Source organism: Berkeleyomyces rouxiae, assembly GCF_048999995.1.
Source record: "Berkeleyomyces rouxiae strain 22BRR77 chromosome Unknown BrBRR77_ptg000002l, whole genome shotgun sequence".
In the NCBI taxonomy this organism is placed as follows: domain Eukaryota; kingdom Fungi; phylum Ascomycota; class Sordariomycetes; order Microascales; family Ceratocystidaceae; genus Berkeleyomyces; species Berkeleyomyces rouxiae.
The window spans coordinates 5242872-5266740 of NW_027396492.1; the positions used below are offsets into that span (position 1 = coordinate 5242872).

The following is a 23869-nucleotide window of genomic DNA, read 5'->3' on the forward strand; positions in this document are numbered from 1 at the left end:
TGGGACTGGCCATTGCGTGTATTCCATCAGACACTTGCTCGACCTCATCGCCAACAATCGATCTATACAGAATCTGTGATACTTGTTCGCCCTGTCCTGGCGTGAATCGAAACGTCTTTGACATACAAACACACCCGAAACATCCACATCTTCCAGGATGTCTTCCAGCCACAGAAGGAAAAGAAGCTCAGAGCTCTTTGTCTCTTCTCCAGATCTCGACGACTCTGCCTCGCCCTCAGCCTATCGTAGCCCGTCTTCCAGAAATCCCGGTTCAGCAAGCAAGAGACAAAGAACACACAACTCTGCTATCCCGCCAATAGAAGAAGGCAGACTGTTTCTTGAACGCGATGATGCCGATAGCATATTTGGCGCTGAAGATCTAGAAGACGGTGTTATCGATCTTCGGCCATCAGAAAACAAAGAGACCGCCGATGAAAAAGCAGCGAGAGAGGAGGCAGAACGCAGAGAACAAAGGAAAAACTGGGTTCGACTAGCAAAATTTCAATGTGCTATTTGCATGGATGACGCAACGCAGTTGACCGTCACCCACTGTGGTATGTTGATATCTTGTCCCAGGCTGTGCTTTTACGCAAGTCAAGTAACCATGGAACTTGTTGCTAACTGCTGCAATTATCTAGGCCACATGTTCTGTCTCGAATGTTTGACTAGCGCCCTGAAATCAGAGTACGAGACCAACAAATGTCCGATATGTCGACAAAAGGTAGACATGAAAGAGCGCTCGGCGTATAACACCAAAACAAAGGGCTACTGGCCCCTTGAAGTCAAACTCAAGACACGACCACGCACGACGACGACGACGACGGACGAGTCTGCCTCACATTAAGACACCTCCACCTGCTGGTTTTCGACAAGACGCTGTGGAAAATAAACCACACATACCGCCAATACAACTGGTCTACTGCTTTTGTGCAGGTGACAGACACTCTTTTGCATATTAGAAAAGCGCCCCTGGCAAAAGTGCCGTGCGGCTTTCCCTCCCGCCTCCCGGGCAACGTCATTTCTTGCGGCATGTTTTGCCCTCCGGCGAGCCGACCCTCCGCTTCCCTATATTGTTTTTCTTTCTTTTTTTTTGCCCCCTTCTCTTTTTCTTTGTGTTTTGATGAGCGTTTTCATTTGGGATAAACGACCTGGGATTTGGTTTCACGTAGTTGAGATAGACAATGCATACATAGCGTTGTTTCCTGTCTTTTATTTTACATTATTTTTTTTCTGTTTCTATTCTTGAGGTCTGTTCTCTTGTAATGTACATGTGTATTGGGTTTCTTGTATGGACTACTTCATGAATATTCTGTGGGCCTTGTTGTACGTGACATGTGATACTCGATTTTGGTGATATTTACAACTAAGCTTTGTGCTGGCATTTCCGTCTCCCTTTCCAATCTCATAGTCAAGTTCGATATTCCAGTTCTGACTCATTGTCCTCGCCCTTGTCGTCAACTCCGGCAAGGAAGGCTTGTCGTTTCTCTTGAGTTTCTCTCCATCTCGCCTTGTGTCTTTCCTGTTCCTCTTTGGTGTGGATCGCGCATTTACAGTTGCGCCTTTTACAGAGAGTTCTTTGTCGGCTTTAGACCAGCTTCCCTGAAGAGGGCTGGGATGGGGCGGTCATGCTCGAAGATGGGGCATTGGCGGCAATTTGTGCGGTCGTCGGTTTCTGGGGGAGGGGGTGGTTCTGAGGCCCCAAGGGCTCTCCTTCTGGTACTTCGCATAAACAGGTACGCAAAAGAAAAAGAAAAGAAATAAGAGAAACAAAAGGAGAAAAGAAAATACGGATGAAAAATCAAACAAGAAAGGCAACTAGAAACCAAGCAGAAGCAGAAAACAGTCTTGTACGTCAAGTGGGGGAGGAGAGCTCCAGAGCAGCGTTACCCTAGCTTACTCGGCGTGCGTCTCTTTCCCGGGGTCATGGCCAGATGTCGGTAAAGAAATTGGAGTCCCTCAAGCACTTAGCGAAGTTCTCGGAGCCCTTTCTGGTTGTCAGTGTCTCCTCGATCGTTTTCGCTATGGGGGCTTGGCTCGAGGCTTTCGACCTGCGCCTACCCTTCCAGCAAAAGAAGAGGTGGATGGGACCCTTGGGCCTGCCGCAGGAGCAGTGGAGCATGGCGCCCGGGTGTCTATATTTTTCGTGATACAGCTTGAAGTCTCCATGACCCGAGCGGGCCGCCAACAGCCGCGCAAGTGTTCGGCGGGGAAGTTCAAATTCGTAGGGAGTTTTAAGGGACACGTCAAGCCCCAGGCTTCTGTATGAGTCGGGGGCGCTCACGGCCCACCAGTCGGAGAAGGATGTTTTCAGCCAAGCTTTTGCGGTGCGTTTGGTGTGGGCGAGAGACGGCAGGAGGTCGGGGTGAGGCCATACGTGCCCCGGCTTTGGCTAGACTGTTAGCTTTTTCATTGCCCTCGATCCCTACGTGTCCGGGGACCTAGATCGGTGTGGCGCATCCCTCGGTGATATGCGGCCAGTAGTAGACTATTGTTGTAGTGGTAGAAGTTTTAAAGGAAGATGGTTCTATAAGACAACTATCTGGGTTTGGAACTTCGGTGAAGAAGCATTTTAGGGTTTGAATATAGTCACGTGATATCAGATGACGTATAACCTGTAACAACTTGTGAATCGAACTGAGGGTTTTATTCATAAATACTGAGGTACGTTGTGCTATCTAATGGTATTTATGAGAGGGATGAGGGGTGGAGTCCGGTGTTGAGAGTAGGGTTAGGGTTACACTACAACACAACTATAGATAGATAGTGTTATTAGAATCGCGCTTCGGACCTTCATCTTGGAGGGATTTTCGAGGACCCTAGGGTGCCTCGACGTCTAACGATCCAATAGGGTCGGGCCCACGTGACCCACAGACAGACGTTAAACGTAATAATAATAATATTAGAGTCGCGCGGGAGAGAACGTATCTCCCACCCATCCCTTCGAGGACACAGGTCCTGAAGAAACTGTGTCTTGTGGAGGAGGGTGGAGAGGCGGGCTGCTCCCGTAGGGGTTCCGAGCACGAAGGCTAGGGTCCCGAGGCCACGGGAGCGCCCGCGACCTCCGCGTCGTAGACTTTGTGGTACCTGCCCAGAGGAGCGGTCTTCTCAGCCAGGACTTGGCCAAACTGAGTGACGTGTGCGCCGGCGCCTGCAGAACCGTCTGCCTGCTTGGACCCGTCGGAGTATACGACGATGTCGTATTGTGGGATGGCGGCAACCAGCTTTTCAAAGGCCTCCTTTGACATCTCACTTCTCGTGAGGCGTGGAGGATAGACCCGTTTCGCGGGCCCGCGCTTGCCATGCGCTGCTGGCGATCCTGAAGTTGGTCACCTCCTTGTCAAAGAAGACGACTGCGGTGCGGGAAGGGGCGAACTCCCCCTCGTGCTTGGACCAGGTGACCTTTGTCGGTACGACGCCGGTCTGGTCGCGGGCGATGGCCTTGACCATCTCGAGAATGGTAGGGGCTGTGCCCACCACGCCGTTGAAGAGGACCCTCGGGACAAGCTTGACAACATATCCGACCTGGTCCACGATGGGGGTCAGAGTCCCCGAAACCTTCGCCCTAATGGCATCGGCGTGTTTGGTGATACTCGCGGCATCCTTCTCAGTGTTAGCGGCGATGACGAAGCCGTCGCCGGTGCGGTAGACGCCCTTGACGGCATCGGAGAGATCGGGCGCCGTCTCGCGGACGGCACGCGCCACGACGGTGGTGTCGGCGTGGAGGAGCGGAGAGGTGGGAGGAAGGCAGAGAGTGAAGCCGGGGAGCTTCGGGCCGGCCTGCTTGGGGGGAGAGGCGGTGCGGGTCGTGGCCTTAGGGTCAGGGGGAGAAGAGGAGGTGGCGGCCGTGCCCAAAGTCGGGGCCTTGGCGGCAATCTGCGCGATGGTTGGTTTCGGGGGGAGGGCGTGGTTCTGAGGGCCCGAGGAGCTCCCTTCTGGCGCTTCGGCGCCACGAATAAATCATTAGCATTGACTGTCTTGCCAATTGCTAAGGCGTAGAGGAGGGCCTCCGTAGTTTCTACAGCCGACTGGCGGATTCTCTCATCCGCTCGGGCCGTGATGGGCGAGATGGCCGCGTAGAGCTCCTCCGCCAGTTTTTTTTGCGCGGACGCGAGTTGTTCGGCATGTGCGAACTCAGCAGCAACCCGCTCTGGGAGCGGGAGGGTCTTTGAGGCATTGCTAGGTATAGCGTGGGCTTATTCGGGCGCGGCGGGTATTGCGTCGGAGGTGGTGATGTGTTCAAACGGCGTGAAAAATGAGGGTTAAGTTAGGGTTAAAGCACCGCTCGAGGGATGCAAAGGGGAAGGTTGACCACCTCAATCTCGGGAAAGCGGTGAAGGGTGGGGGGAGGGAGTCAGTAGATGTTCCCAAGTAGTTTTGTACAGGGCGAAGCGCTGAGGCGCGACGCACGTAGGTCAACACTCGGGGGTGGGTTTCAGTCCAATCCTAGAATAGGGTGGACGTGGGGTAGGCGGGGTGACTTTTGGTCAGTCGCCTATCTCCAGCTCGTAAGGTCTACGGTTCTTGGACCATCCCTATATCGTACTTGCCCTCGTGGGCTGTATGAAGAAGGATGTCGTGGGCGGGCCCGCCGTATCCTACGCTCGCTTGAACTGTCCGTAAGCGAGGCGGGGAGCCTGTCGAAAGTGCTGTGATTTACGCATTTTGGCTGGCGTCGGGGTTCTCGGCCATGTCGAAATCAATGTCGCCAAGGACGGCGAAGGAGTTCTGGGAGCTCACGGGCTCGGTGGGGGTAGGAGAGGGAGCGGAGACTCTAGCGGTGGCGCTAGCGCCGGCTGGGAAGGATGAAGCAGTTTCCGCCGCCGCCGTGGTAGCAGCCTCGGCCTTGCTGGCATCCTTAGCCCACTTGCGGCTGGGCATGAGTATGTTTCGTAATATTTTCGGCATCCTTGGTGGTGTTCGCAGCGACAAAAAAGCTGCCGCTGGTGCGGTAGACGTTCTGGATGGCGTTAGATAGGTACTACGCCGATTCGCAAACAGCGCATGCCACAACAGTGGTGTCGGCGTGGAGAAGAGGGGAGGTGTGGAGGAGGCGAAGGGCGAAGCGGGGAAGCTTAGGGCCAGTCTGCTCTGGAGAGGTGACGGAGAGAGGTTTGGTCTTGGGACCGACCGGTGGGCGAGGAGGAGGCGCCGGCCTTGCCTGAAGATGGGGCCTTGGCGGCGACTTGTGCGATTGCTGGCTTGGGGTGGAGGTGTTGTCTTGGGGACCCCGAGTGGCCCTCTCTCTGGCGCTTCGGCGGCCCGGGAGGGTTCACGATGCCGACTTCTTTTGCTGCGGGCGGACGTGAAAAGCTAAATACAAAGCGGGGTAGAGCCGAAAGGTGCTCACGTGACTGCTACCAAGTGTGTATACTGTGCAATCACGGTGTGGTGTTGATAGTGCCTTAAAATCTGAAATATTGGCTGAATCCCGGGCTTTATAGGAGTTTTCTTTTCATTTGAACGTCTAGCTCCTGTTATTCATAATAACACGACGGCATATTCCGGAGGGCAGCAGTCGGGTGATGTCATCTTCCGAATAGCGCCCGGGCGGGAGGTTTTTTAGGTGCCTTTTTTCATTTCATTTCATCTATTTCACATCATTCGGAGTGTTCGTCAAACACTCATAAGATGACCAGGCAGGTCCTGGCAATCTGGCAGCGGCGGAGCCGGCTGCCGGGATCCTCCGATTCGGACTGCCTTGGTAACCGTAGTCTCCCAGCTCCGAAGAAGCTGTAGACGCCGAATCGGGATCTCCCTGTGGTGATAAGCACCTACTGGCGCAGGATACATCAGGGGGGATACATGAAGACTGTGACAATGAAAAAGAAAAAGAACAGGAAAAAGAAGCAAGTAATGCACGAAAGAAAGCACCCAAAGACACAACAGAAATACAAAATCACACCACGCCAAACGCCATCGCAGCTGGTCATTCCTCCCTAGCCCTCTTCAACTTCTTGAGGAGCTGCTTGCATCCTTTGACTGTAGGGAGAAGCTTTTTAACGAGTCTCTCCGTCAGCCGTAGCCTCTGTGGGATCGAGTCACACGTCCACGGGTGCCACAGGGTCTTCTCCTGTCCACATCTCAGACAATCGTGAGCAGCCCCGGTGTGCTCGAACCTCTGGTGGTACGTGGCAAAGTCGCCGTGTCCAGAAATTGCTGCCATCAATGTGCCAATATCGAGTCGGTCGTGTTCCCTGTAGTCCTTGAACTTCCAAGGTTCGACGGGCTCTGGCTTGTCTATATGGGAAGGCCCGTTCTGCGCCCCCCATCACGTCTTGAACTTTGTGGTGGCCTGCTCCTGGCATTACCGTTTTGCCCTGGAGAGCGACATCTCGAGTCCGCCAACTGCAGTCCCAGCAACCCCTCTGGCTAACCGGCCGGCTCTTTCATTGCCGGGGATGTTCTTGTGGCCCGGTACCCATCTGACTCTTGCCTTTGGCGCAAAGAGCCCGCCCTGTCTCAGCTTCCAGCTTGCCAGGAGTCGTCTTGTCTCGTCGATGGCTGTTTTGGATGTCCCCAGGTCGCCCTCTTCTGCATTCAGACGGTTCACGATGCCCCTGTTGTCAAGACACAGGTAGAGGTTGCCGGTCGTCTCTTGCGGTAGCTCGTGGGCCGCTTGCACGGCGTGTAGGGCTGCGATTGTTTTTTTTTCTTGACTTGACTTGACTTGACTATATTTAACGTCTACCGGAATCACTAAGATCAAACGACGCCGGATTGGTTACCGGACGGAAATTTAAAGTCCTCCGCTCGACACGCCGCATAGTTTCTGTGTGTTCGGGATGGCGCACCATCCCCAAGCCCCGAAGAACCAGTGGTCCACACTCCGCTATGAGCAGCAAGAAACACAAGTACAAAAGAAAAAAGAAGAAAAAAAAACTTTTTCCCCAAATAAACCCTAACCCCCACAAAGAGTTAACCATTTCCACCAACATTCGTTCGACCGAGAAACGTGGCCAGACACAAGGTCGACCATCACAACCAGCATGGCATGGAAAAACCCGAGTCGTTGAGCGGGTGAAAAACCATACCAGGTGAGCCTCCGGAGGCTAGGAGCGTATCCTTCCGCTTTTCGAAGTGGCCGCCGCACCGAACCATGGCTGAGGCCCGATGCAGTCCCCGAGTGCCACAGCAGGACAAAAAAAAGACAAAAGAAACAGAAAAGACGAAGGTGGACTGTATGAACCTTCAGAGGGACAGTCCCGAGTTGCAAAGATGGATCCACGAGTTTTTGTGTGTAGCGGCGATGAAGGGCCGGCGATCGCGAGGAGGGTGTCGTGAAAAGGGGGCGAGTCGACGGCGAGGAAATCCCTCAAAGTTGGGAGAAAGCGGACTCGGGCTTCGCAGCTCGTTGTCGTGTTGAAAAAACAAGAATTGCAGCAGCATTGGGATCGTGCTGCTGTCCTCATGAGACCCTCAGCATAGGCTCGAGGGGGGGGGGAGGCTGACCTCAAAGGTACCCCCCCGAGGGTTGTAGGAGGGAAGGTTGCTACCTACTTTTTCGGTGCCTTTGATTTGATTTTGATTTTTTTCTTTTACGTCTACCTACTGTTATTTCGCAGCAATACGACGGCATATTCCAGACGGAAGCAGTCGGATGATGTCATCTTCCAAACTACTCCCGGGCGGTCAGCGATTGCAGGTGCGCATAGACTTCAAGCATCTCCTGTGACTTTTTAGGGTCCGGCATTGAAGCCAGGAGGACTCTCTGTCCAGCGCAGCCCGGGGGCGAACCTGCGGGGTTCCAGGGTTGGTTACCTGGTGTTTTTGGTTTGCAACGAACCGCGTGTAGTCTAGTCTAAAAGGCCACCGGCTCTCGGCACGGGGGTTTGTCCCCGGCGGATTACGCGTGGTTTTGTCCTCTTGCGGGCATGGCCGTTGCTGCATTTTTTTTGAACGTTTTCCCTCCTCTGTAGTTGGTGGACGGGAAAAGGACCCCCCAAAACCTCCTCATGGAATCCTTCTCGACATCTCCTTCCGATCCTACTACCTCGTCTCCTCCCAATCTAACCTTCCTCTCCCATCTCTCTTCCACTCTCATCTCTCCTTCAAAATCCCACCTTCATGTCTCGGTGCTGGCAGTGGGTAGTGGCTGGGTAGTCTCGGGGCGCTCCGGCTGTTGTCTTTCTTCAAGGAACTTGAGATTGCGGCGTAAAACGCTGGCAACGTGACTTGTTGCTTTTGTTGTTTTCAGAAGCTTGCCAGCAAATCTCTGGCTCCACGGCCTCGGCAGTGCCCTGCATGTCCACCAGTGTCCTCGTTCCTTTGGCTGGTTGCAAGCTCGGCACCCGCGTGGACAGTTGTGTTCCCATCGGTCATGGTACTCGTCAAAGTCACCATCTCCGGTTCTGGCGGCCAGGATGTGGCCTAGCTCAATCCTGGTGAGGCCGTCGTAGCGGGAGACACGGAAGGGGGGTTCGGCGGGGACACCAGTTCCCAGTGGGCGGTATCCTTTTTGCTTCTGCCACCATTCCCCGTATTCGAGACTTAGACGGTCTCGCCTCCATCTCCGTGCTCCGGCCAGGCTGACGCGGGGTTCCGTTGTCGTCTGTTGGCACCCCAGTTTTGCTTGCGCGTCTGCCAGTTCGTTGCATTCCAAGCCCATGTGGCCTGGGACCCACAGCACATGGACTCTCCTCCCAGGACTCTCGCTCGCCCAGCGGCGAAGGGTTGTCTTTGTCTCATCAATAACGTCCTGAGATGTGCTGTTTCTGGTGGATGGGTTGCGGAGGCGGTTCACTATTCCTTGGTTGTCCAGACAAAGCCAGATTTCCTCGGTACCTTCGCGCGCTGTGGCCCGCCTCGCTGCTTCGAGAGCGCCAATCGCCTCAGCGTCGGCTACTTCCATCCATTTTCCCAGAGCTACGTGCCCTTCCTCTAGCGTGGCCCCATCTTCCGTAATCACCCAACCCGCGCCCGCGTTTCCATTCTCGTGCTTCGATCCGTCGGAGTAGGCAATGATCGTTCCCGGGGTGGCCATCTCAACTTCCGCTCTGTGTGCCTCTGCCTCTTTTTCCTTGTCCAGCCACGTTCGAGACGGCATGTCTGGCCCAGCTGCGTTTGGCCTGAGCCTGGTGTGCTTCTCCATTTCGGCAGGTAGCAGTTTTCGCAGCTTCACCACCACTGGATTGTACTGCGGCCCTCGAAGTAGATGCTTGTCGTCGAGTTTTTTTCGGTGCCGGCTGAAGTACTTTGGTTAATAATGTATGTTTACGCTTGCTCAAACATGAAAAGTCCTATGGTCTAGTGGTATGACGGTCCCTTCACAGCACAAAGCTTGTTAAGATCCGGGACAGGTCCTGGGTTCGATCCCCAGTGGGACTAACCTTTCTTCACATCATGAAGATGTGAAGGCGAGATTGTGATGATGATGAGGTTTTTCTTTTTGCTTCCAGATCTGCCGACATTGTTGGTGGATCGGTGTAGCTTAGTCACGTAAAATAAAGTCAAGTCGTCTCGCGAGTAGACAGGTAAAATAAAGACAAACAAAACAATCAAACCAAATCATAAAGTCAAGTCAACAACATTTTCCTCGATTTTCAGAGGGCACCTTCGACATTTTGACCAAGCTAACAGCTACCATTATTGCAAACTACTTTACTTTATTTTCGCCCCCGACAGGTCCTGTCATCCCTAAGATGATCGCGTCCGTCCAAGCGCCCGCGCCCGCCGCGCCCGCGTCCGCGCCTCCGTCATTGACGTACGCGCAGGCCACCTCGCCCGCCAGCGACCCCTCCCCCGTGCCCACCACTGTCCCCTCCTCCGCGTCGTTCTCGCCGAACCTCGCCGGCCAGGCCCCTCAGGGGCTCCCCTCTTCCGTCGCGCGCGTCGCGACAGGCGCAAAACGCGTCAGGAGCGAAGACGCGCCCCTCCCCCAAGAGGCTCACTACGCTCCCATCTCGCTCCCGGTCGGTCGCTTCCAGGCCCTGGCCGACAAGATCCGCACCAAGCAGGATGCGGAAGCGGCCGCGAGAGATCGCTTGGCCAGCATTTTCTTGACAATGGCCGACAACTGCCTGGCCTCCATGGCCCCCCACGCGGAGGCCTTCGCGTCTACCCGCCAGATCGTTAACGACCTGGCCTCAATCCTGGAGAACGGCCTGGTGGCCGTGATGACAGGTTCACCCCTCGCGCCCCCCACGGGCGCTGCCACAAACACCTCTCTCCCCCCGGCCGCACAGCCAGTGCCACCCGCCCCTAACACGGCCCCGGCCCCGGCCCCGGCTCCATCAAAGGCCCAGCCTGCACACCACCCCTCTGCTGCTGCTCCTGCAGCGCCCACCGAGTCCTCGGACAAGGAATCCTGGAGCACAGTCGCCCGCAAGGGCAAAAAAGCATCCAAGGCCACCCAACCCGCCGCCCCCTCGACCGGAGCCCCAAAGGCCAAACAGGGCAACCCCAGCTCAGCCCCCAAGACCGCCCCCACCGACAACCGCCTTTTCGTGGTTGTGCCAACCGACTCCCCCCTCCGGAAGCTTTCGCCGGCCTACATCGTAACGAAGGCCAACGCGGGCATCCCCCGCGGCGAGGGCGCAGGCACCGCCACCGCCACCAAGACGGGCTTTGCCCTGACAGCCGTCCGTGACGTCGGCAAATTCCTCAGCCACGCTGAGCGCATCCGCGCCAACCTGACTGCGGAGAAGGTTCACAAGAGGGATGCTTGGTCCAAGTACATCGTACACGGACTGCCCACCTCGATCACGGTCGAGGACCCCAAGACCCCCGGCGCCGTGATGCTCCACCGGGTCACCCTAGACGATGTCCGTCAGGATATCGAACAGGCCTTTGGTGTCGTCTCCGCCAGCGCCACGCTGTCAAAGTACGTTGGCAAGGCAGGCGTGCCCACCTTCCGCGCCCACATCGCCTTCCACGAAGGCCTGGTGTCCCCGTCCGCGGTTCCCCGCCGCGTAGCGACACTTGGAGAGCTGCACATGGTCTCCGCAGACAACACCCTGGAGCGCTTCCCGTTCTGCACACGCTGCCGGGTCCGCCACTTTGACCGCAAATGCCCGGCCGATACCGAGACGCAGTCGTCCACCCCGGCTGCCGCCGCCCAGGGAGACAAGGCCCCGTCCCCAGCGTCCTCCCAGGCGCCTTCCACGGCCGTCACCTCGGCCCCCCCGGCCCGGCCGTCGTCACAGACGAAGAGCCCTTCAAGCTCCCAGGCTTCCCCCTCCCCTGCCTCCTCGGCGCCCAGCCAGCCATCGACCGCCCCATCACAGGCCGCCCAGCTGCAACCCTCCCCCCTGCCCACCTCCAGCGAGTCCCCTGAAACACGGGATTCAATGCAGGTAGACGACAATGACGAGGAACTTCTGTAAATGTTAGGACACCCTAACGACACAGTATTGCAAATGATTTCTGCGAATGTGCAAAGGTCCTGGACCTGTGCACAGTCGTTGCTACACAAGGCGCATGAAGACCAGGTGGATGTGGTCTGCCTCCAAGAGGCCCCGTCTAGCGCAGACCCGGGGAACAGAACGTTCCCTAGGCACCCCTCCTATCAGGTAATAGTCCCGGAGGGTAACTGGCGCTCGAATCCCCGAGTCGCCACATACATTTCGACAAAAAGACACGGGCTTCGCTTCCAAAAGGCCTACATGAGGGAAGAACACCAGGATGTCATCATTGTGGAGGTCCTAATCGGGGGGCACACGTACAGCATCGTAAACCTTTACAATGCCGGGACAGGTTCGGCTAGGACAGGGGAGGCGCTTCGTCTTCTGACCAGCATGCAGCCAGGGCCGCGGTCTGTGGTAGTGGGCGACTTCAACCTCCACCACAGTGCCTGGGACCCCCGATGCGCCACGGACGACAACGACGCCGAGCTCCTACTGGCCTGGATGGAAGAGCGTGCCCTTCTGCTGGGCAACGCGGATGGGGAGCCAACCCACGAGTCAGGGAGTGTCATAGACCTTACCATAATGTCGTCGCCTCTTTTTGTCACCGGGGCGAGCGTGGAGCTACGGGACGATCTGACATGCGGAAGTGACCACTTCCCGCTCTTGGTGTCCATCCCGCTGCCAGGGCACACAGTGGTCCCGAGCCCCTCGGGGCGCTTCCTCATGGATAAGCTTGACAAAAAGAAGTTCGACGCGGCATGCAAGGCCGGCGCGGCTCGCCTGGACGACCTTGTGAGAGAGTACCGGAGGTCAGACGGCCAGATCCCGGAGAAAAAGCACATTGACGACTTCGCGAGACTTCTACAGGATGTGATCCTGGACGCCCTGGTCGCATCAACGCCCAAGTCTCTGGGCAAGGCCAAGAGCTTCCCATGGTGGAACAAGGAGTGCAGCGTCGCGCGTGCGGAGCAAAGCGCAGCGCGGAACAGGGTGGAAAAGGCAACGACACAGGCCGCAGCACAAGAGGCCAGGACCGAACGCCGCGAAGCCAAGAAGCGCCTCAGGCGCGCACTCAGGAGCGCGGCTCGGGCTTTCTACGCCGACTTGCTGGCGAAGGTCACTGATACCCGAGACCTCTTCCGTATCGTGAAATGGAGGACGAAAGCTCCGCACCGCCACTCCCCAGCACTATCGCCGGCGGACGGAGCGGAGGCCACGGTACAAGACACCACGGAAAAGATCGCTCTCCTTCGCAGCGTGCACATGCCTTCCGCCCGGCCAGGGGACATCGAATCCCCCGCCCTGCAGGTGGAACCGAGGACCCGGGGCTCCAGGACGGAAGCCCCGCCGACACGCGCCCGAATCACCAGAGACGAGGTGGAAGCTGCTCTTTGGAGGCCGCGCAACACTGCCCCCGGCCCGGACGGCCTCTCGAACAACGTCCTGAAACTGGCCTGGCCCTCCCTCAAGCGGCAGGTCACCCATTTGTTCAACGCAAGCTTCTTCTGGGGCCACCACCCTGCCTCCTTCAAAGAGGCTAAGGTGATCGCCCTGCCAAAGCCCAACAAGAAGGATCGCTCGTCGCCACGGGCCTACCGGCTCATCTCGCTGCTCCCGACCCTGGCCAAGTGCCTGGAAAGGATAGTCGCCCGCCGTCTCTCGTGCTGGGCGCTGGAGGCAGGTCACATCCAAGACAACTACGCCGGTGCGGTTCCGGGGCGCAGCGCCGAGGACATGTGCCTACGCCTGGCGCACTCTCTCGAGCGCACAGCCGACCTCAGGGGTGAGTCTTCGGTCCTCACCTTTGATATCAAGGGGGCCTTCGACGCCGTGCATCCGAACCGCATGGTCAAACGACTGGCGGACCTGGGGTGCCCGGCTGGAACATGTCGATGGGTGTCCTCGTTCCTGGCGGGCAGGCGGGCTTCCCTAACCTTAGACGGCGTCTCCGACGCTCTCCAGCCAACAGGTGGCAGCCTCCCACAGGGCTCGCCCATCTCCCCAATCTTGTTCATGCTGTTCATGTCGCCGCTGTTCAAGATGCCACTCCCCTGCACTCTCCGTGGGTACGCTGACGATGGTTGCCTAGTCAACTCAGACTCGTCCCTCGAAGGCAACTGCTCGGTTCTCTCTCGCTCTCTGGAGCTCGTTGACAGCTGGTGCACGGACAACGGCATGGCGCTCGACCTGACGAAGTCCGAACTTCTGCACGTGACGCGCAAGCGTCATGGACAAAACCCAAGCCTGCGACTCCCCGACGGCTCTACGCTGGAGGCGGTCAGCCCTCGCGAGACCCTGCGCTGGCTCGGCGTGCGCTGGTCACGTAACCTCTCCTTCGTGCCACACATCCGAGACGTGGCACAGAGGACGGCACCGGCCATTCGCGGCATCCAGATTCTGTCCGGGTGCTGGAAAGGCGCCCCGATCAAGGGTGCCCTCACGGCGGTCCGCGCATGCGTGGTTGCCAAGCTGTCTTACGCTGCGGCCACATGGTGGCGCCCAACCCCGCCCGACGCCCCGCTGAGCCGCGGGTTACTGGGGGCCTCAAGCCTCCTCGACCGCACCGTCCGCAGAGGCCTCCGCGCCGCCCTGCCGCTATATTGCACCACACCCTGTGCAATATACAACCTCGCATCGGGCTTCCCTCCCATGCGCTATGCGCTGGACAACCTCCTTGGGTCGGCTGCTCTCAGAGTCGCGCTGGCCCCGCCAAACCACCCCCTCGGCTCCATAAGGCCAATGTGGGGCATACTGGGCGAGCTCAGGAGTATGCTCCCATACGAGCTGTCCACGAGCTTCCCGCCGCCATGCAAGGGCAAGCTACCTTCGACCCGGGCCCCGATCCGGGGTGACAAAGAGGCTGCCGCTGCAGCACACCTCGCTCTGGTCCGCTCCTCCCCCCCCTCAGACCTGTGGCTATACACAGACGGCTCGAAGCTGAGTCCGAACAGGGTCGGCGCCGGCTGGGTAATTATCCAGGGGGGACAGGTCCTGCTCTCGGGAAACCGCCCGGTCCCTTTCCGCGCCGAGGTGCACGACGCCGAAGTGCTGGCCATTGCCGAGGCCATAACCGCCGTCGACCTGCGGGACAAACCGCGGTGCCGCAAAGTCTGGATCTGTTCAGACAACATGGCAGCGGTGAGTAGACTCACGTCCCGGGACGTCAAGCCCGGAACCTCCGAGGAACACCTTCGGAGAGCCCAAACAATTTGCGCGGACTGGTTACGTCCCGACGCCAACCATCCGCGGCCAAGACCGTGGCCAGATGGAGCCATTAAGGTGGAAGCGATCTGGGTTCCAGGCCACTCCGATGTCGTGGGCAACGAGCTCGCCGACAGACAAGCCAGGTGGGGTGCAGACATAATCACCACAAGGACTGGCATGTCACTCTCCTGGGCACGCAGTGAATTCCGCGCCCGGGTCACTACCGCATTTCGCGCCTGGTGGGAGGCAGAGGGTCGCAACTCCAGACCTCACCTGCGCCGCCCGGTGCAGGCCCCGAAGAAGGCTTGGACAAGTCTCCTTGACGAGACCGATCGCAACCTCGCCCGCGCGGTGCTGACAGCTTTGTCAGGACACGGCGACTTTGCGGCCTATCACCGCCGTTTCGAGCACGAGGACGCCGTGCCCTCCTGTCCCCTCTGCGGAGCCGACACGAGCCCGGAGCACATCTGGGTTTGCCACCACAACCCACAGCGGGTGTCCAGCAGCTTCTTTCAGAAGTTGATCGGTACCAAGCGCGGAGCCTGCTGGCTGGCCGCCAAAGCAGCCAAAGCCCCCACAGCCCTGTTGGCTCACCGCCGCATGAGGCCGGACACGCGGGCGCAAGACGCGGCCCCTCCCGCACTCCCTCTGCCACCTGGAGACGGCGTACCCTCGGGGTCTCCCCCTTAGCGCGTTTGCGCTGCCATCACCTCCTTTTTCCTACTTGTTTCTCTCTTTATTTGTACTTCCCTTTGTTGTTTCCTTTGTTTTTGTTTTTATGTTTGGTCTGCATCAGCGGCGAGGCCAGGACTCTGGGCCAGGTTTGGGGCCACACAAGCAAAGGACAGCCTCTGGGCTGGGCGGGTGGACACACTTTAGTCATTACACTTTGTGCGGGGGGTTTCTGTATGCATGGTTTGGATTTTAGGTTTCTGTTTCTGTATGTAATTTCTGGTACTACTTGTAGTCCCCTGTCGTATGCCGAGAATACCTCGCGAGTAGACAGGTAAATAAAGAATCAATCAATCAATCATAAAGTCAAGTCAAGTCAAGTGTTGGTGGATCGGCGACAGTCGTACGGCCGCGGGGATTGGCTAAAAAAGGGTGTGCAGGGCTCGGGGCGGTAGTACAAGCAAGAAAACAGGATTCACTTCATCACGAACGATAGTACAAACATTGGCAAGCCAGAACAAAGAAACGAGACAGGAAAACTCATGATATAACGATAGCACCAGCACAGGAAGGGAGAAGAACCGAAAATATGACAGGGCTTAATTGCAGAGTCTCTCATGGTAGACCCAACGTAAATGAACCACGAAAATGCAGAGGAAAAAACCAAGGTTTGTAATAATCAGACATAACCAAAACGGAGGACAAAACGACAAACAGCGATAATAGAGAGCTAGGCGCAGATTAATGGAATACGTGCGTGACCAGGTCAGGCTTTGAAACACTCTCGTTTTCAAACTGTGTAAAGCATGTGGTTAGAATATGTTGGACCAAAGGGCGAAAGGAAATCAAATAAAAGGGAACAAAATGGCTTACCTCGACAAAGTCTGTCGCTGCAATCACCACAAGGAATGCATCCGCCAGGTCCTGGAGCGCCTCTTCCAGCACCGTGTCAATCTGACCAATCCCAGCCGAGCGCTTGAGCGTGTGCATAATCAACATTCTGTGGTTCGCGATAAACTGACGGCCGAGTGGCATGTGCTGAGAGCCCCTGCTGATGAGGGCTGCGCTGACGATGCGCGTGACACGCGCCAGTAGAGTGTAATGGCGAGCCATGGCGGCGTGGTCGTTGTGATCGACGTGCAGCTCGGGGTCGACGGAAAAGAGCTCGGACACGACAATGTTGCGCAGTAGGTTGGCGTGGAAGGCATACTTTGCGCCCTCGCGTGTCTGGCAGAGCGAGAGGAGCAGGCTGAGCTTGGCGTCGAGGACGCTCTGCTGGTCGTCGTGCTGGCCGGCGGCAATCTCGTTGGCGTCGGTCAGGATGCTCTTGAGCGAGTCGATTAGGATACCGACAAAGTTGACGCGGTTGAGTGTTTCGATTAGCGCCGGGTTGCGTTCCTCGCGAGACATGTTGACCAGAGCGTTGAGTAGAATCAGCGCTGCGGCCTGACAGGGCGGGTTCCCGCTGTAGGCATCGTCGCAGATGACCTTTGCAAAACGCTCGCCGTATGTCGTAATGGATGTCAGGATTTGGTCCCGGCCAGCAAAGCCTGACGAGGTGCCAACAACGTCTGTGAGGTAGCGGTAGCAAATGCTGTAGTATGTGGTCCGCAGCGAACTCTCTGGCACGTAGCGGGTGATGGCCTGCAACGAAGTCTGGAAGAGCTGGTACAGCTTGTCGCTCACAAGATTGCCCAAGTCGCGTGATTTGTCTTTAGATTCAGGCTCACTGTTAGGGGCGGTGTCTAGCTTGAAAAGTAAAACCATGGCAAGCTGAGCGAGAGGACCAGCGATATCAGGTTTCTCTGAAGCGCTTTCTTCCAGAGTCGGCATGATGGTTTGCAGTGTTTGAAGGTATAGAGTTGTGCGCGCCGTGCCTTGGAAATCATTGGACTCAAGCACAACTAAAACAAGATCAGACCACTTCTTGAGCACTTCCTCAATTCTGCGCGTAACTTTTAGGGTGACATTGTGGTGCTCCATGTACTGAATGATTTCTTCCTGCTCAGCATCTATAGATGCAATTTCTTGCGCAGTGACGAGAGCTGACTCGTCTTTCCGTTCGCCTCGCTTGAGCAGCATGATTTCGACTGCCCGGTTGTCATCAAATATTGTCATACCTTGCTCTTCCGGATGATCTATCAGAGCCGTAGTGAAGTTGACATTGGCGAAGAAAGACATGGGCGGCTCATTCAGTAGCATCATGCCGCCGTTAGGGAGGAAGTCGAACATGTCGAAGACAGAGGCAACTTCTTCAATCTCTCCCGAGTCGGTGTACATGTTACCCTTGAGTGCATCAAAGAGTCTGCGCTGGTAAGTGGGGAGTTTGGCTTGCGAAAGGTAGCACAGCTCACGGGACATGTAATCTAGCAGGGCGGCACGATGAGCCAAGAAGTCGCACAGGGTCTCGGCACTAGGAGAGAGAGTGAACATTGGATCGGACATTTGGTGGTTCTCCCAAGCAACGCCCTCGCCGATAATCATGTTTTGTTGGAGGAGGCTAAGAGCAAAAGAGCCCATGCGCAAATCATCAAGAACAACTTCTGATGTTAGAGGGGAGCTCCAGAGGAGCTTCAAGATCATCAGAGCCTTGGTCTTCATCTTGGTCAACCAATACCGCACGCCGCGGGAATCTCCAAAAGGGATCTCCACCCAAACATTTAAAAGAGAATGGAACAACGATGTCCGCTTTGCAAAGGCACCATTGGGGTCAATGGAAACAGAGCCAGCGTGGCATTTGAATCCCAGAAGAAGATGTGCGATTGTGGGCTTTGTTGGGGAGCCACGAATGCACTGATACAGGAATTCCAAGGCACGCATCTTGGTAATATACTCATCGGTCTTATCTTCGCCACGGAGATCCATGTTGGCCTTAAATATGTCATGGAAGTAGCCAGTAATCTTTTCATGATCGCCATCAGCCTCCATAGCAACAATGGCCTTGTTGCGGTGTGAGACGTAGCTACCACTACCAGACGACCAGGCCGACACGATCTTTGGAGAGGCTGACATTTTGCCCAAGAGAAGAAGAGACGCGCAAACGACATCGGTAGGAGCAATGCCGCAGAGCAACCCCAAGTCTACAACGAGGCTGAGATGGCTGACCAGGCAATCGTCGAACGAGGCATACCGGGTGGTGGCAACTTGGTTGTAGGAACTGTTCTGGCTCTTCTGGATGGATTTGCGTACAATATTGACAAAGACTGGTTGGTCTTCCAGGACCAAGGTGAGGAGAATGATGGTCTTGTGGATGCCTTGGATAAGTGGCGAGTCGGGCGAAGAGTTGCCAATCTCCATGGGTGATTCATGGAGAATGTTGAAAATGGTAGCCACAACCTTTTCGTTCATCATCCACTCCATTATACGGCCAAAGGGATGTATTTTTATGTAAGTCTCCAGAGAACTGGCGCCCATGGCCGAGTCGACATTAATGCTCGTAACATTGGCAAGCTCAATCAAATTTTCGTTGAATGAACGTACACAGGCAATGCAGAACTCGAGACACTTTTGTCGAATGAGTCGCTTCTGGTTTTTGTCCTCAAGCTCGTTTGCCTTGTTGGAGAAGACCTTGCCGATTACGTAGTCAACGAAGAGATCAATGCCTGGCGTTCTGTATGACATGCCGAGATTCTCTGGGAAGGTTAGTGTGTCTCTCATCGGACTGGCATCGTCAACAGGAGTCACAAGTGTTGTCAAAAGTGTGATGAAGGCTTGGGGTTCTTCGAAACCTTGGCTGATTTCATCAAGTATCCTCTCGGCAGAGGCTATGGATGACGGCAGCACCTGGTTCTTGTGAGTTCCGCTGAGAGCCATGGGTGTGTAAGCCCCCGTAGTCCACGCATCTAGACAAACCCACATGACATTGGCGTTTTCTGCAGACCGGCCAGCCATGAGAGCATCCAAAGTCCAAAACACACAAGCCCTCAGTCGCGGGGGGACGGGATTGCTGGCCAATTGGAAGAGAATCTCGACCAGGTTGAAAGTAGGGTCCTTTAGTAAGAAATTCCGGGCTTCTTCGCTTTGGGAGACTAGTCGTGCAGTCAGTCTAAGGTAGCATTCGAGCATCATAGCAGACTCGGGCTCAATGTCCATAGGGCTGGCAACTGGTTTCCCATGACGGTAGGATGGCGGTGCAGGGTTGGGCTTTTCGCGGATTTTGTTGGTAAAGAAAATCAATTCCTTCATGATCTGGTTCCATGTGAGAGAGAGGGACTTGCGCAGACGCCCTGAAGATGAAGATCCCTCGTCGAGTAAGAACTGATGGGCAAAGGTGGCACACTCCTCATTGGCAGAGATGGCCTGCAGCATTTCACAAAAAGCAGTGACCAGAGGGGTGGAGGCGCGGCGAGATGCCCACTGCATAAATCCAGCCAAGTTGCTGTCAGGGTCGGTCCAGAAGTTCATCGCCGATTCCGGCCGGCCTTCGTATGCGTAGGCAATAATGATGAGGAAACGCTCAAGATCCAGATCTTGTTCATGGGCCTGGCTCATCTGGCGTTGCTCATCCTCGTCGTTTCGCAGTTTCCGAATAACATCAGGCAAGTTAGAGATCAAGCCGTCTACGAAGACTTCGAAGCGGCTCATGATTAAGAGTTGAAAGTGATCGGTGAACTGGACAGACTCGGAGGGCAAGGCAGGTAGGCGTCGTTGAAGCCACTGGCGCATGCCTTTCCGCGCCGGGTCTTGCCAATCCGGCGATCGTATATCGGACGCAACGGAGAGCAAGAAGTCAAAGGCGCCGTCCTTAAGCGTTTCCATAAAGGTGGCGGTTCTCTTTTTTTCGTCGGCGTCGAATTGCGCCTCATCGGCAGGGTCAGGCTGGGCATTCATGAAGTGACCGCCATATTCGGCTAGCCACCATGCCTTGACGGTTGCCTGCAGTCCTCTTAACGGCCAATGAACATCGGTACTTGGAAGAACTGCAGGTGTGAGCTTGCGCGCCAGAACCACATCATTGCGCCCCTCTGTAGAAGCAAACTCGGTAACGTATGCGCCCAGAACGGGGACTTTGTGAATGAGAAGTGCGTCGTATTTGTCTGTTGCTTTCAGGTCATCAAGAAACTTGAGGAAATCTTCGGACTCGGACTTGCGCTTGTCGATTGCGCAGCTCAGAATATGTGCTACTAGTTGATGCTGGCTATATAGAGAATTGCGAATAAAGTAGAGAGTTTGCAGGCTATCGTCGTCTTCGGTGTTGGCGCCGTTGGCCAGCACTGAAGCAGCAGTCAACTTGTCGTTGACGGCCTGTATTTTGGTCTTGATAGTCTGCATGGCCTTTGCACAGCGGGGAACAATGCGCTTGGCGCCGGTGCCGAATATGCGCTCGTTGACAAAGTCTGAAAACTCGTCGACATCGAGGTGGTTGTTGAGATCGACAAAGAGGCGAGCAATGTCGAGGACGAAGGTGCGTGTGCGGTGCAGGCGGATCAAGGCCAACTCGAGGAGTGACTGGCCCATAGTTTCTGTGTCATCTTGAGACTCGAGCATGTAGTGGACGGCGGCGATTTCGTCGATGTTGGCTTCATCGGCCAGCGCGAGGGCATCTTTTTTGAACTGGTCGTTGAGCTGGAAGCCCCCGTCGTCAAACTCGACCTTTCCTGTGAGATGGGCTGAGTTAGTACGCCGCTCTTGGCATTTTGGCATTGATAGCATTCACCGACCTGAGTTGACAGTAGCGCGGCTCTTTTCGCTTTTGCCGGCGTCGGTCAAGAAGACGTCGAACTCGGACTCGAAGAGCGGGAGGACCTCATCCATATAGAAGATGTCCTGGAAGTTGAGGTCATTCTCAGCCAGCGCGAGGAGGTCTCTGTGGAGCTCGGTGAGAGCTTCCAGCGTCTTAACTCCTACCATTGTGGAAGTGTGACGGGAGAGGACCGGAGAAAAAATTGATGGTGTAGAACGAGGCGCTTCGCCAATTTGCTAGGCGTTGCGATGCGCCTTGGGGAATGTTCAACGGCGCGGCAGAAAAACACGAGCGCGGACGCGATGCTGCCAATCAGAAGGGACGGCGTAAAAGTCGGACGAGATTTGTGCCCTTCTGAGGCCGATGAGAGTGCTGAGAAATGGTGCAGCTGGACAAGATAAAGGTCGAGCTTTTTGGAAGAAACAAACAAATTCCGTGCGTTGTCTAGGCAAAAATGTTGATGGCAGTTTAAGCTTGCTGGTCAGTGTGGTACCAGCAAAAATGTACCTGTCAACTGCCCTATCGTGGTCGAATGACCCAAAATAGGGTTAGAAACACAGAACCACGCTGGATTTGTCGTGGGAATACAATTTTACAGATTTAGAAGCCCCCGTGAGCCTGTGAATATTCACTTTGCATGCTGATAAACACGGAATTCATCATGTTGGGTACGTGGAAAATGCTAAGAGCTTCACACCGCCCGGTTCTTGTGCCACTCAGGCTGGCTAAACAGCCGCGTAGTGTCGTGATGGTACACGACAGCAGTGTTCGCGCAGGATTTCGTGAATAGCGAGGGTCTAGAAAAGCTTGCTGTTCACTCCTAGAAGCCGCGCAGTTTGCAGCTGTGACCAAAGCCGGTTCCTCTGCTGTGGAAAGTCGGGTTGCTGTCGACGTGAAGTTTGCAGAAAACTGCTAGTGTCAAGGCGGTGTGGGATTCTGCCGGCACAAACGCATCAAGAAGGGTTAGGAGGTTCTCCATCCAGCAGCGCAACTATAGCTTCTCACAAGCTTTGGTGATCCTGCGTCCACATCACGGACACCCAGAGTCCACTTACACGCCCTTTTGCTTCAACGGCCGATTCAATTCTATGCAAGGCTGCAGTCGAAGATTCCACAGGCCTGACCAGTCATCGATACCATACAAGACAAGACTCCTCCGTTAATCTGTGCTTTTCGTCCTATATTCGACAGGCGTTGGTTCCCGATCACGATCGATGGCGCCTGAAAATAGTTCCATCAATGGCATTCTGGGTAACCCTCTCTTGACCCGTGGCAGCACAACCAACGACTGAAGACAGCCCGTTCTGACGTGAAACCATCGACAGCGAATATTGCCGGGTCTGCCCAAAAGGCCAGAACTACCGGTCTAGATGGTAGGATTTCCTGCGCTTGGTCGCACTGACACATTCGCCGCCACGAATAGAAAACTGACAGCAGTAGATTTACTATCATTGATGGACAGATCCAAAGGCCTGTAAGGTTTTCAAGACTACTTGTCCCCAGTATGCATGCAAGGAGCTGACCATCCAATCCAGGCCTCAGCTCACCGACAAGCAGTACCATCGCATGTTTGAGAGTCTTTTCCAGTGCACCATTGCCGAGAAGCAGCAAACCACCCGCAAGGCTTCATCAACCACAAGTGCAGCAACAATCCGCCTGGGAAAGTGTGCCAAAGCTGTCAGACTCACCTATGAACATGCCCTTGGCGCTCTGAAGCGTAAAACTGTGTTGGCTGTCATCGACCACATCACCCAGACACTACAGGGCCCCGATGGGACTCTTATTGCTTTGCCAAATCTTGTGAACGAGTATCTTCGCACTCTTGTCAACATCCTCTCGAATCCTTGTACTACTGAACAACTCACGCGAGACCAGAGTGACGGCTGGCTTACTTGCGCCGAGTTCTGCATCGAGGTTATTAGCAACTCTCTCGCGGGCGCCAATGCCGATTCCGAGAATTCAAGGCAAGCTTCTTTGCTGCCAGGGCCATCCCCTGGATCCGTTTTTTCTTCACATCCGGGGAATCGGATTGCATTGCAAGAAATGGGCATCAACATCACTGATCTTCAGCTTCTGCTCGAATGTCTGCACCACTTGGTGATTCCACCCACCGCCCCAATCAAAGTCGTAGCAGAAGACATGGCCAACGTTGTAATGAGCATTTTGCAACTTCGTCACTTGGCCTTTGGCCGTATTCCCCAAGATATTTTCGCCATCCTTGGCGTCATGATCATGCGGCTCCAAGCAGATGACACTACCAAAGTCACTTTTATTACTCAAAGTATCCTATCGCATATCCGCCATTGGTGGCAACCTGACAAGCCAGAAAAAGAAGAAACGGTTAGAAGTGCCCGTGATGAGATTCTCAAAACTCTCTTCCCTATGCAACTACATCTTGCAAGTATTGCGAGAAGAGATTCCGGCCCTGATTTCCAGACTCACCTAGAAGATTTGTTGGATACATTGTGGGAGGAATATTCCCATCGCGATGAAAAGAACCGTCTTCAGCTCGGAGATATTTCATTTGGTTCTGTCCAAGTTGCCGCAGATTATTTCCAAACTCCCCTGTTTAGTCTATACTATCGTGGGGTTGGAGAGGATAGGAGTTGGGCTACATTGGAGTGCATAGCCTCCCTAGAGGAAATATTCCATTCATGTGACCAGAAAAGTGCCTCTATGAATGTTGAAGTTGACATGGACTCTCGTCAGAGGAAACGCCGGCGAGTTTTCAATTATAGCCGAATACACCAGCGATTGAAATCTCCAGATCAAGATATCCAGATCACGGCACTTCAGCTAGTTTCTTTTATTGCACAGTCTCAGAGCTTCGTCGATGAAGACATCTGGGAGCTTCTGCGATATTCCTCAGGCTTCATCAGCCACAAGAGCTTTAAAGTTGCATCCTGGGCCATGATAGCTACTTCAAGGCAAGTTTGACTCTTTGAAGGAAATAAACATATAGCTAACA

General features: G+C 55.3%; 7 protein-coding genes across 7 annotated transcripts; 4 read left to right on the forward strand and 3 right to left on the reverse strand.

The window, feature by feature from the left end:
• Window positions 1-157: 157 nt before the first annotated feature.
• BROUX77_003018 (uncharacterized protein) lies at window positions 158-844 on the forward strand (the record flags this gene model as incomplete). The annotated part of the gene is made up of 2 exons (XM_073747624.1): window positions 158-554; window positions 639-844. The coding sequence occupies 2 exons, from the start codon at window positions 158-160 to the stop codon at window positions 842-844; spliced, it is 603 nt and encodes a 200-aa protein (XP_073608100.1).
• A 2402-nt stretch (window positions 845-3246) lies between these two features.
• BROUX77_003019 (uncharacterized protein) lies at window positions 3247-4878 on the reverse strand (the record flags this gene model as incomplete). Its single annotated transcript, XM_073747625.1, has 3 exons — window positions 3247-3873; window positions 3951-4176; window positions 4658-4878. The coding sequence occupies 3 exons, from the start codon at window positions 4876-4878 to the stop codon at window positions 3247-3249; spliced, it is 1074 nt and encodes a 357-aa protein (XP_073608101.1).
• Window positions 4879-8062: 3184 nt separating this feature from the next.
• On the reverse strand, window positions 8063-8980 carry BROUX77_003020 (uncharacterized protein; the record flags this gene model as incomplete). The annotated part of the gene is made up of 1 exon (XM_073747626.1): window positions 8063-8980. The coding sequence occupies one exon, from the start codon at window positions 8978-8980 to the stop codon at window positions 8063-8065; it is 918 nt and encodes a 305-aa protein (XP_073608102.1).
• Window positions 8981-9638: 658 nt separating this feature from the next.
• Window positions 9639-11321, forward strand: BROUX77_003021 (uncharacterized protein; the record flags this gene model as incomplete). The annotated part of the gene is made up of 1 exon (XM_073747627.1): window positions 9639-11321. One exon carries the CDS (start codon window positions 9639-9641, stop codon window positions 11319-11321), a length of 1683 nt encoding a protein of 560 aa, XP_073608103.1.
• Window positions 11322-11732: 411 nt separating this feature from the next.
• On the forward strand, window positions 11733-15236 carry BROUX77_003022 (uncharacterized protein; the record flags this gene model as incomplete). Its single annotated transcript, XM_073747628.1, has 1 exon — window positions 11733-15236. The coding sequence occupies one exon, from the start codon at window positions 11733-11735 to the stop codon at window positions 15234-15236; it is 3504 nt and encodes a 1167-aa protein (XP_073608104.1).
• A 723-nt stretch (window positions 15237-15959) lies between these two features.
• BROUX77_003023 (uncharacterized protein) lies at window positions 15960-21068 on the reverse strand (the record flags this gene model as incomplete). Its single annotated transcript, XM_073747629.1, has 3 exons — window positions 15960-16013; window positions 16092-20815; window positions 20879-21068. 3 exons carry the CDS (start codon window positions 21066-21068, stop codon window positions 15960-15962), a joined length of 4968 nt encoding a protein of 1655 aa, XP_073608105.1.
• A 1047-nt stretch (window positions 21069-22115) lies between these two features.
• Window positions 22116-23838, forward strand: BROUX77_003024 (uncharacterized protein; the record flags this gene model as incomplete). The annotated part of the gene is made up of 4 exons (XM_073747630.1): window positions 22116-22152; window positions 22227-22274; window positions 22342-22375; window positions 22437-23838. 4 exons carry the CDS (start codon window positions 22116-22118, stop codon window positions 23836-23838), a joined length of 1521 nt encoding a protein of 506 aa, XP_073608106.1.
• Window positions 23839-23869: the final 31 nt, after the last annotated feature.